Source organism: Pinus tabuliformis, chromosome X, assembly GCF_031772625.1.
Source record: "Pinus tabuliformis cultivar Carrire ecotype Pingquan chromosome X, CPIR1, whole genome shotgun sequence".
Taxonomy (NCBI): Eukaryota; Viridiplantae; Streptophyta; class Pinopsida; order Pinales; family Pinaceae; genus Pinus; species Pinus tabuliformis.
Genome location: NC_142308.1, coordinates 816,661,090 through 816,673,536, shown reverse-complemented (window position 1 = coordinate 816,673,536; position 12,447 = coordinate 816,661,090). Strand labels below are relative to the sequence as shown.

Below are 12,447 nucleotides of genomic sequence, written 5' to 3'. Positions count from 1 at the left end.
TGTTGTGCCTTGCTAAACGTTTCTATTTGCTGCATTGGTGGGCAGCCTTTAGGTGAGGCCATCAACAGTCCTACCTATTGGCATGCTGCTCCAACTCTGTTTGTTAGAGCACACTGTTGTATCCTCCATGTTATCCCACAGTCAACCCCATAAGGACTGCGTCCAGCTCCATGACCAGCAGTTAGGGTGAGACTAGATACTTATTGACTGCGGCTAGGGATCTTTAGAACAACAACATAGGACCTGTGTTTAGGCCTCTCCATATAGCGTCATACGCTTCCCTTTCTTGCACCCAAGACACCTCTACGCAACCCTAAAATAGTCTGCCCTACCTCAGCCTCTTTTACAGCAACTCGGCCCTCCATTTGCTGTCGCTAAGACCACCTTGTTTGACTGCGGTGAGGGCTGGATTAGACCAGCGTTTAGGGCTGTATTAGACCATCGTTTAGGGTAGTGTGTAGGCTTCCTTGTTGACTGCGTCGAGGTCTCACGCTAGGGCTCCTTACCTTCTGCGTTTAGGGCTTCCTCTCCTAGATTTCTCTTCCACTAAAACCCAGAACAAGTGGAGAGAAATGAAGAGTGAAGTGTGTGTAGAAATGACTATGAAGTCACATCTTTTTATACTAAAACGTTGAGCACATGTATGGGTTATTTGGTTGCTGGCCGACCTTGACGAATTGTGTTATAACACAAATAAATTGATAACTCCATGAATACTTATCGGAATTGGATGATCTTTAGATCAATCCTACACCTCTCGATGAGAGGAATCCAAGAAAAATATCAGTTGCCATAAATAAGATGGCCCACGTGGAGTTTGGCCCTAGTTGCCAATTTTAACAGTAGTACTCTAAGGAAGAGACCGAGTTCCTGGGCAGAGTTGACCGAATTTTCTAGGAAAGTTTATGTAATTTGTTTGACCTAGTTTGACTAGAAAAATCATATTGTGCTTTTGTTGAATTGAATAATTTCTTTAAAGAAAAGATTGTTGGGTTTTTCCCTAGTTAAGGGTTCCCCAGAGTAAATCTTCTGGGGTCTCTATGCATTTTTATTCTACTGTGATATCTATTGTCCTATTGCATTTATGGTTGAAGTTTATTAAGTATAATTGCTTAATGATAAACTAGAATGTGTTAAATTAATATTAATATCATTGGAAGTAATTACTAGTTTAAAAAATTGTGCTTGTTTATATTGCACTTGAAAATCAACGTGGAGCTAATTTAATGGTGTAATTACCATGGTAGTGATTCAAGACTCTACTCATAACCATAATCTAGCCATTATAATAGGTTGTTGGTTCTTAATTAGTTGAAAAGAATTGTAGTGCATATGGCCTCATCCATTTGGTAAGTGAAATAGTTTGGAAATAAAGAAGGATGTGTAGTTTGCAAATCTTCATTCCAAGATACAAGACCAAATCATATGAAGAGGCCTTTAAAACTATGGGATGTGGAGCAAGAGATACTTGACTTGGCGATGTCCTTGGATGCCATGACACACTTGAATATGATTAATGATGATTTGTCAACAAAAGCCTCTTCAAGTGGAGTTGATTCCTTTACATCCAAGCCCAACATTCCTAACCCTCTACAGGATGTTAATGATGCAAATCTTGAGTTGATGATGACTTTTTGGACAATATTTATGTAGGGCCCCTATATTTGATCAAAATTTTCTGCTCATTTTTTTATTATTCTTTTTTTAATAGATAAATGCATCTATATATGTAATTGCAAAAAATTACAACTTCAATTCTCGATGTAATTGTTATTATTAAATTCTACAACAATTTACAAAAATCATGCATGTAATACAATGAAGAATGATTAACTCTTTTAAATTCCAATCTACAATATTGTACACCAAAGGGAAACCACTCCAAGTAAGTTTACAAATATTACATCGATACTACAATTTATTGCAACATCCATCGTACCAATGTTCATGTTATACATTTACTAAATAGTCCATAAAACAAATTACAAGAGGTATCGTTTTCCCAAGAGAAGGTGGAATCCTTAATGCAGGCTGTCACGATCTTCGTTCATTGCTCGTCGTGGCTACATTGATCAATCTTATGCACTTTCCTCTATGCTTGACCAAAGTTGTTGACCCCACTTGGCTATCCACCCTACCAATGCCAAGGTACTCTTCTTCCCCTTCGCCCCCGAAGCTACAACGTGTTTGTAGGAAGGAAGAGAGAATAACACTAGCCAATAGGAATTTGGGTTGTAGCTTTGATCTCCCCACATCAACAATTCCTATCTAGCACACTATAAAAAATGCTCGAGACAACAATTTCACAAGTTATCACTAGAAAACTTAGAATGCCATTACGACATTCATCTAGCACTATGGAGCTTAAGATGTCCCCTTCATAAGAAAGTGTTTTTTATAGATTCTTTTAGGTAAGGATTAGATGTGACACTTGTTTTCACATGCAAAATATTTATTTATTAAATTTTGTAAATTTGATTATTCACCCAACCACATGTCCTATCCACAATTTGGATCTCATGAATATTCCTATTATTGTATTTAAACCAAAAAAATTATCTTTCCCAAGAGACACATGTTCCTAAATTCACTTCTAGATGTTTCCTTGTTTCCTTTTTCCTTTAATTTTTCCTATTTGTTTTACTTAACTCTTTGTTACCTACCAAGAGTCCCAGTTAGTTGTAGTTACTCCCTTAAATTTCTCCTCTTTATATTTTGTTATTTTTTAGGATTTTCTCAATTAGGTGAGGTTCTCTTGATTTTAGAATTACTTATTTTAATAATTCAATTCTTGCACCCATCTATTTAAAGTTTAATTCATTTATGTCCACTTCAAATTAAATTTAGATTATTTTCCCTTTTAAACATGATATCTTGTAATTAACCTTGTGTCTATCATTTACTTAACTCTATCTTACATTAAACCCCCTTTTAGGTATTAGTTTGCTAACATAAGTAAGAGAATTTATTTTAGCTCAGTTTTCTAGTTATCACTTATTAAACTTTAGATTAACTTGATATTCAATAACATATCAATCCTTAAGTGCTTATGAATTAACCAAATCATAGATTTCCTTATCCTCCATTTGGTGCCAAGGGTGCCAACTCTCGTTCCCTTCAAGAACCTCACATTCCAAGGGTGCCACAGGTTTCCCTTCAAACACTTGTGATTCGAGCAAGGGAAGAAATATTGGCAGAATGGAAACTTAATAGTCTCTTCATCACCTTTGTTGATAGTTTCGAGGTGACTAAGAATTAAGGCTCCCCTTGATATGTGCCCCTTAGTTTACCTCATGAGCAACCATGTCCATGGTCCAACCCTCATGGCATCATGCAACTCCAAGGATAAGTACCCCACATAGTTCATCCCGAGCCACAACTGGAGTGCTAGTAGGTATGATTAGGGATGTTGATCATACCCCTCCAAATATGTTTGGCCTCCTTCACCTACAACCCCACTACCCATATGTGGGTTGTCCGGTCAACACTCATCAAAGCCTGCAAAAATGTGAGAACACTCATCATTGTAGTTTCATATTTAAGCATACCCACTATTTGCCTCAATACAAAATACCAAAACAAACATATATAAATAATACTTGACTCAAACTGTCATGGTATGGGGTTGTGTCCATAGTCCTCCTTTCCTTTCACACTCAGGAAATAGTCAGTAAAATTTGATAAACATGATATAACTACCATCTAGTAATCCTCATAATGATCACATACAAAGGCTATAATCGACACCATCATCATCAAACTGAAGGTAAGATATCATAATATTATGAATATATGTCTCCTCAAAATACATAAAAAGTTTGGATCATCATACTGATGTCCTCAAAGAATAATATATAAGTCAAATTATGTCTAAATCTCATATCAACTAGAATGGGGCACTACAATTTAAACAACTCGTTGACTATTTAAACAACATGGTGACTCTGTGAGTGATTATAATTATGATTTTATCACTAATGAAATCTAGACTTAGATAGTAGAGTGATTAGATACTTATTTTGTACGTACTATTTACATATCATATCCTATATTAATGAGAACTCCTCTTATATATATATATATATATATATATATATATATATATAAGAGAGGAGTTCTCATATATATATATATCTGTATGTATGTATGTATATATATATATATATATATATATATATATATATATATATATATATATATATATATATATATATATATTGTTGCACCATGTACCGAATATGGTAGTCATATCCATGCTCATCCAACTTTGGATAAAACTCCATGTATTACATGCCAAGAAAGGTGTTATCATCCAAAACCCTATATGGATATAATCCATAGGAAATAAAAAGTTAGGTAGCCAAAGAGACCAAGGTACTCTTAGTGTAACTCTATTTACAATTTTCTTTCAAAGAGATCATGTAGATATGAGGAATTGAATGAAGCGGTAAATATACCAACATAGGAATATGGAATTCTAAGTAAGGATTCATTTTATTGAGGATTGCAAGAGATCATGTAGATACGAGGAATTGAATGAAGCAGTAAATCTACCAACATAGGAATATGGAATTCTAAGTAGGGATTCATTTTATTGAGGATTGCATAATTAGACATATATCACATAAAGGGATCAATAATAGGAATCAAATGGTCCTTGGCAAGTAGATAATTGGGTAGGACAAGTATCTTATGCTTTCTACCAAGAAATTACATGCATGATGTATTTTATAGATTCCCTTTTAAAGTAAAATTCCCATTGCTTGAAGACGGAAAACTGAATAAAGGTATCAAGGCAATATTTGATGGGTATGACTAATGATTGGCCATAAAACAACGAAGATGGATGATGATACATAAGGTAAGATTAGATGTCACACTAAGAATAGCCTTCGACGAGTGAGAGCATTGGTGGAGAATATGTGTCAAAATCTAATAAATAATGACCCTTATTTGGTTTTTCATTTTGTAGGCAAACCCATGGAAAAACATGATAACCATCACAAAGGAGTCTGAATGAAAGCCAACATTGTTTTAAGCATGCCACCAAACATGGATTGAAATTGAAATGTTTACCACCTTTCTTAGAACAATCTTAATGTTAAAATCATATAAAAATGAGACAAAATTGCTTATTTGAATATTCATCTTCAATCTCACAAACTCAATTAACATTTAAGGGGCCATAGGCCACTCGAGAGCTTAAAACATGCATATATTGGTTTAGAGGTCATTTTGTGTTGGTTGTAATGATATATGACTATATAGTGGTACACTAATGACTTGCACTGTTATTTTTCAGGGAAGTCACCAGAATATGCCAAATGGCGAGTAAGTATTATAATACTAGCTCCTTATGCATTTGAGATTCTATTATAAATGGCATCTTTGAGCATAAGCACTTGCCAAATCTAGGGCTTCAATCAGTGGATTTTATATAGAAGTCCAATATTGTAGTTTAGGTTCCGACTTTATTATTCTTTCTTCAATCATGTTTTGTATGCAAATTTTAATATAATGCCCTAACTCTTCTTTTTTGAATGGACATTACAGGTTGATTACAATGACCGCAAAAATGCTGAACTTATTGCCCAAACAAGAAAAAATGCAGACTTGGTGATTTTCTCTATTGAATCTTCCACTTGAAGTTTCTCGATTTTCTTGGTAATTCATCAATGTTGAAGTTTAACAATTGTGCCTTCATATAAGAATATATAGTTTCTTATATGATATTTAATTGAGATTTTCCTTTATAGTGGAAACACGCCTCTCTCTCATAAATATATAATGTAAAGCTACATTTTTTATTTGATCTAATGGGCTTAGCCCCTCCTCCCTCTCTATATCTCAACAAAGAAAAATATGTAAGCAAGCTCAAAATTGGAACATGTTGAAATTTCTTTACTTCTCACTATTAACTTGAAGCAAATCTGTAGTATGAGGTCTTTTTTTAATTCCATCACCTTGTTTCCTCTTGTAAAAGATAGACATCTTTATTTTGAGACAAATGCTATGTAAATTTATGATCTTATAAGTTAAATAGCTAATTATGTATACAATGGTTGGTTTAATAGGCCCTTTAGCCTCCATATATTAAATGTTTTTCTTTACCTTTTCAATTATGTGCGTGGCTAGGTACAATATCTAGCATTTCAATTCTATTGCTAGGTTTGCATTATACACTAATATGTCTTCAAACCATGTAGAAACTAACACTTCCCTAAATTGAGGCTAGCATAACGAAATAAAAGTCAACATATCTAATCTCCACAATAGTTGTATTTTCACTTATATTTTGTTTATGAAGCTTATCTCTACTAGCAAGAGCTAAAAAATTTGGTTTATGATTCATTTATTTGAGTAATAAAAGTAGGTCACAATCATGATTCACTCAATGCTTAAGTTAATATTCATAACAATGCAACATGTATCACATGTCTTTCCAAACTTAAAAGTCCCTATAAAAAGCATATCAACATTAATGATTATATTTTACTAGCAAAGAAATGAAGAAATAAGGAAATAACTAAAGTATTGAATGTAATTCCTAGTAGCCCACCCTAAAACCAATAATAATCAATAGAGTTATTGAACTAGACCATTGAAGACATTGGTCATTTGCATTTATGTTTTCAACCCCTAGAGGACACCTAAAAAATTGAAAGAGTTGAAGATTGTTAATGTCCAATGAAGGATTTACATTCACTATCATGTGATTCATGCTCAATCAACTATAGGTGTGTGATTCATAAGTCATGTGTTATCTGTGGTTACACATCTTTAGGGAAAATTGTGGCCAATTCACAAACCTCCTAATGGAAGACTCTACACATCACCATACAAACACAGGCACAAGATGACTCTTTAATGCTTTTACAACTATCATTGGTATAATATATGACATACCATTTATTCCAAATGAATAAAATATGGGTGTTCATAGATTATAAGCTACAAGACCCCAAGATTTTGTTTTCTCCTTTCAAAATAACAATGATATAAAAAATATTCATGCATGAGATAAATGAAAAATGGATAATAAGTGAGAAATTGTGGTAGCTATTGATCAAAATCCACATTGGCCAAGAGTGTTTAGAGGTCTTGACCTATGCTTGATTCTCTACAAGGAATTGAGGTTTGTAGGTGTTGGAAAATGTAACTAGTTTCGGTCTTCATAATTGTCATTGTACTCGTGTAATTATGTATATCTTATGTAACAAGAAAAAGAAGAAAGAAACATTATTATTTCCAAGCATGGGTTTCATGCTTATTTTGATTGGTCTTCTAGGTTAAGCACATTCTTCATGCTTCTAGGGTTTTTCATGTCATAAGAATTATTTTCATGAGTCAAAAGGGTCAATATCATTTGTATAAGACCCTATTGGGCAAGTTGTAACTTGTCAAATAATTTATTTCGAGTCATGAAAGCCAAAATAAACCCCCAAGCAAAAGTTGGCCTTACTAGTGACAAGTCGGCCTAGAAGACGCTATTCAACCCCCACTATTGTGTATATATGGAAATAGGTCCGATCTCATTTGACACATATTCGATCTGCACAAGAAACAAGTTTGATCTAAAGCAAGGAGAAACAAGGAAGCAAGCGCAAGGTCAAGGAAGCAAGAACAAATCAAGAAGAAGAAGGACGTTATGATTTTGAGCCCTATTCTCTCACACGTGCAAAGAGGAATTAGGGTTTCTACAACTATTGCAGGGTTGAAAATTGCAGGTTGAGATTAGGGGTCGAAGCTAGGATTTGGAGCAAGTTGAAGAAGGTTTGACCCTTGTTGTCTTGGTTGATTTTTGACATACTTGGAAGAGATTCTTTGAGGGCTAACTTGGTGCTTAGAGGAGGACTTGGTCCAGGAGTTTGGGTCTTGGTTTTCTCATTTGAAGTAGATTATATAAGAACAAAAGGGATTATTTTTGGGTTTTCCCCTTGGAGGGGTTTTTCTTTGGCATGGAGCCTACTTCTCGTGTCTATTGTCTTTATTGTTTCTGCTTTTGATAATTGTTTGATGAAAAGATATAATAAACATTAGAAGATAACTAAATTTCACAAGCAATTATTAAGGTTAAGGAGAATTGGTTTAAATAGCTTCCCTACTACATTCTCTAACAATAGAAAAGTATGTTAAGATTAACAATAATGTTTGAAAGGAAAATATGAAGAACCACAGATAACTATTGTTGACTATAGTGGTGTAGAAGATTAGTAGGGTTTTGCTACCAATTGTGGAAGTTTAGTGCATTTGCCTCATAAGGAGAATAACTAATTCTTTAAATAAAGCTTATTCTATTTTCAAACAAATTGAGGAAAATGTAAAGAGATCACCTTTAATATTTTCTTGAAGTTTGTTTATGGTGTTAAAATTTATAATGTAAATTCAAGAGCACTCCAAAAGCATGAATAGGAGCAATAAACACAAAGTATAATTTGACAATTTGTGCACTCTATTACCATTACATTGTGAAATATAGATTAAGAAAAGGTCAAAGCATTACGAAATCATACTACATTCTCTAGTTTCATAAGGAAGGATAATTGTGCAAGAAAATCCTTATTGATTCATGTTAGGAATTCATTGAGAAAAATATAACATCGTAGAGAAAACTTGGGAAAGCTAAGGTGGTTGTTCCTCTATCCACTCCACATGTATGTTTTATTTTCTAGTATATACACTTTGATGAGGATTAATTACATATTTATACAAATAAATAATTAAATGGTCATCCAAGGTTGTCCTTATTTGTTTTTCTTAAGGTTGTCGTGTTGACATGATCAAATTTAATTAGATAATTCTTAGGGAATTTTAATAAAATAGTGTTGTCACCTAGAATGAGCATTAGGTGACTAGTTTAGGAATTAAGGACCTATAAGCTCCTCGCACTTTGGGTTAGTTAATGCTAACATTAAGGGAGTATCCCTAATATTTTTTATGACCTATGAATTGACTCAATGAAAGAAAGAAAGGTTGATGAGTAGATAAATCACATAAAAGTAAAACACTACCAACTTTGGGGATGGATTTGATAATTTTTTTCCTTTCCATTGGGTCATGAAGTAAAAAATGAAAGCTAAAGTGATGCAGGAGCATCCTTGGCCTCAGGAAATCCTCATCAACCAAAAACAAGTTTATGATTGAGTTCATATTGTATGAAAATGTGTGTTTCTATTCCCTTGTATTTTGAGTTGTTGAAACTCCTATTTTGTTAGTTGTTGATACACCCCACTGATAGTTGTTGTTACTCCTGTAGCTACATTTTATCAAAGCGATGATTACATTTGAGTAGCTGATGCTCCGAGGTTTGTGTGATGATACTTTGTTGTGTGGAGTTGCTAACACACCTAAAGCGACAATTGTTTCTATAGGACAACCACCACTAATGTGCTACGAGAATGGAATGTAGGTTACACATTTTTGGTTTGTCCGCATATTGTGAGGAACCAAATCGATTCAATTCTGGAATGCGAAGAGGTCGACAACATGGGAAATTACTGTTTCAGTTGGAATGCGAAGAGGTCAACAATGTGAGAAATAAATTACGAGAATAGGGAAGAAAAGGGGATTTTTTCTTTTGGCTCTTGGACTTTGGGCTTTGGATTTGGCTGTTGCATGATTTAGAGAGGGATGTCTGGTTTTGTACGAGTTAGCGAGGGTATTTTGGTTGCTATGTGGTATCACTATGTGACAACATATGAATTACAAGTACTCTAAGGACTCCACTCTCATATCTGAATTTCTTGTATGTAACATCACATTCTAAATGAACAAAACAATATTTGAAGTATATGCTAAGTTCTTGTGAGCATGCTTGAATTATTCTTTGTTTATGCTCTTTGATTTATTCATTTGAATTAATTTAATACAATAGCCAAAATCAAATCGCTGGTGATGTGCACTCGGTGACAACAATAATGGTTATGTAGTTTGTTATGAAAGCTACAAAAGCCTAGATGATGTCAAGTGGTATTAGAGCGGGTTTCGTTCTAGGATTTGCACCTTGATTCGCTTCAAGTAACAGGATACCAGAAAACCTTGTTCGGTGGTTGCTCATAAAGAGTTCCAAAGGTGCGGGTTGGGATACAAAATTTGGGTTGAGGTCTATGGATGTTTGTGAGAAATTTACAACTTATAAGGATGCACCGAGGAGAAGAGGAGCAGGGCAAGGAGGTCCAAGAAATCGAGAACTAGAAGAGTTAAGACAAAGAGTAAAAGAGTTGTAGCATAGAAGAAATGGAGATGTAGAAGTAGATTCAAAGGTCGAAGAAGAAATAGATGAAGAACAAGATGACGAGGAGAGAAACCTTATAGCAAGTTCAATTTCACACTTGAGCAATAGAGGTAGTGCAAGAGTTGAAGTTTCCTGTTATGATGACAATATGAGAGCTGATGTGCTCATTGATTAGACTGGGGAATTCGAAAGATACTTCGAGTATGAAAATATTTAGGATCCAAATCAGGTGAGATTTTTCGGGATGAAGTTGAAGGGTCATGATGCATTGTGGTGGGATATGCTACAGAAGGACAACGTAAATAATCAACTAGAAAAGATCAAGACTTGGAAGAAGATGGTCACGAAGATCAAGGAGAAATTCTACCTCTTGATTACCAACATAATTTGTGTAGGCAAGTCCATAATCTAAGACAAAATGGAACCTCTGTTCGTTTGTATACCGAAGAATTTTTTTGACTGCCACATCGATCCGGTATAAAGGAACCAAAATTTCAAAGTCATAAGGTATGTGAATGGATTGAAATACTTGATAAAATATGAAATGAGTACACATCATCTCTGGAATGTTGAGGAAGCCTATCACATTGCCTTGAAGGTAGAGGAAAAATTGAATAGGAAAAAACAACAGAAAGGTAGAGGAAGAGGTTTTAGAGGCAAAGGTAAGACAAGGATTGATAGAGGCAGTGAAAAGGAAAACGAATCCACTAATGGTCAATGTGGTAGATGTGGAAATAGTGTTGGAAGAGGAAAAGGAAGTCTCAGAAAAGGAAAGGTCAAGTATGTAATTACTTGTTATCATTGTGGAGTTGAAGGACATAAGAAATCTGAGTGCTCGAAAGGACATAATTTAGGGAGAAGAGGTGAAGCCAGAACATATGTTACACAAGTCGATGAAGCTTTGTTGATGGATAAAATGTGACTATACTTCACTAAGAACAGGGAGAAAAATTAAGGTTTCGTAGAGTGTTTCTCAAGCCTGAGAAAAAGATAGTGGAAGAACCAGGACAAAGAAGGAAAGCTTTGAAAACTAAATGTAAGATCCAAGGAAAGTGTTGTAACTTAGTTATAGATGGGGGAAGTACAAATAATTTAGTGTCCATTGAAGTCATGGACAAGCTTAAATTCAAAAGTGTAGTCCATCTAAATCCTTACAGAGTCTCATGGTTACAAAAGGGACAACAAGTGGATGTGACTGAGCAATGCTTATTGAATTGTCAAATTGGAAGCCTTTAGGAGCACACATTGTGTGGTGTGGTTGAGATGGATGCATGCCACATAATTTTGGGATGACTCTGACTGTTTGATAGGAAAGTTTACCATTATGGTTGGGAAAACACATATGAGTTCAGGAAAGGTGAACATTAGTACAATCTCACAGTAATGGTAGAAGAAACAATAGAAAGTTGTGGAGGTATAAGCACGAGTAACAACAATATCATGTTGTGTTCAACCAAGGTGTTTGTACATGAAGAAAGAAAGGGAAATTTTTGTTTAACAGTGATTCCAAAGGCTGTACAAGAGGAAGTGGAATTAGAAACCATACATGGAGAAATTAAATCCTTGATATATGAATTCAAGGCGATTATTGTTGATGAATTACCACAAGGACTACCTCCCATGAGAAGCATTTCTCATCAAATGGACTTGAATCCTGGATTGAGCTTACCAAACAAGTTACCTTACAGGATGACTCCAGGAGAGAGTGAGGAAGTAAATAAGTAGGTACATGAGTTGTTTAATAGAGGACTAATAAGAGAAAGTTTAAGTCCATGTGCAGTACTAGCATTATTGACTCCAAAGAAGACAGTTGAATGGAGAATGCACACAGATTTTAGAGCCATTAATAGGATAACCATCAAGTACTAATTTCCCTTTTCAAGGATGGAAGATATTATGGACTGTTTGAGTGGGGTTACACATTTCACAATGATAGACTTGAAGAGTGGTTATCATCAAATCCAGATCAGGGAAGGTGATGAGTGGAACACTGCTTTCAAGACGAGGGGTGGATTGTTTGAATGGTTAGTTATGCCATTTGGGCTAAATAATGCCCCTAGCGCATTAATGAGGCTCATGAATGAGGTATTGAAACCATTCTTAGGAAAACTTGTTGTAGTATACTTGGATGAAATTTTAATTTTCAACAAAAAAAGAGAGAAGCACTTGGGACATGTAAGGAAAGTACTGTAGCGGTTGAAGGAAGAGAAGTT

The 12,447-nt window shown here is 34.7% G+C and overlaps 1 protein-coding gene across 2 annotated transcripts in view; it reads left to right on the top strand.

Moving 5' to 3' along the window:
* The window catches only part of LOC149142280 (P-loop containing nucleoside triphosphate hydrolases superfamily protein), a 360,356-nt gene extending 354,297 nt beyond the window's left edge, over positions 1 to 6,059 (top strand). For both annotated transcript variants that reach the window (XM_089449259.1, XM_089449257.1), the window contains exons 12-13: positions 5,303 to 5,331; positions 5,554 to 6,059. In XM_089449259.1, coding sequence (XP_089305385.1) covers positions 5,303 to 5,331; positions 5,554 to 5,646 — 122 coding nt within the window. In that variant the 3' untranslated portion in view covers positions 5,647 to 6,059. The remainder of the gene's footprint in view (positions 1 to 5,302; positions 5,332 to 5,553) is intronic.
* Positions 6,060 to 12,447: the final 6,388 nt, after the last annotated feature.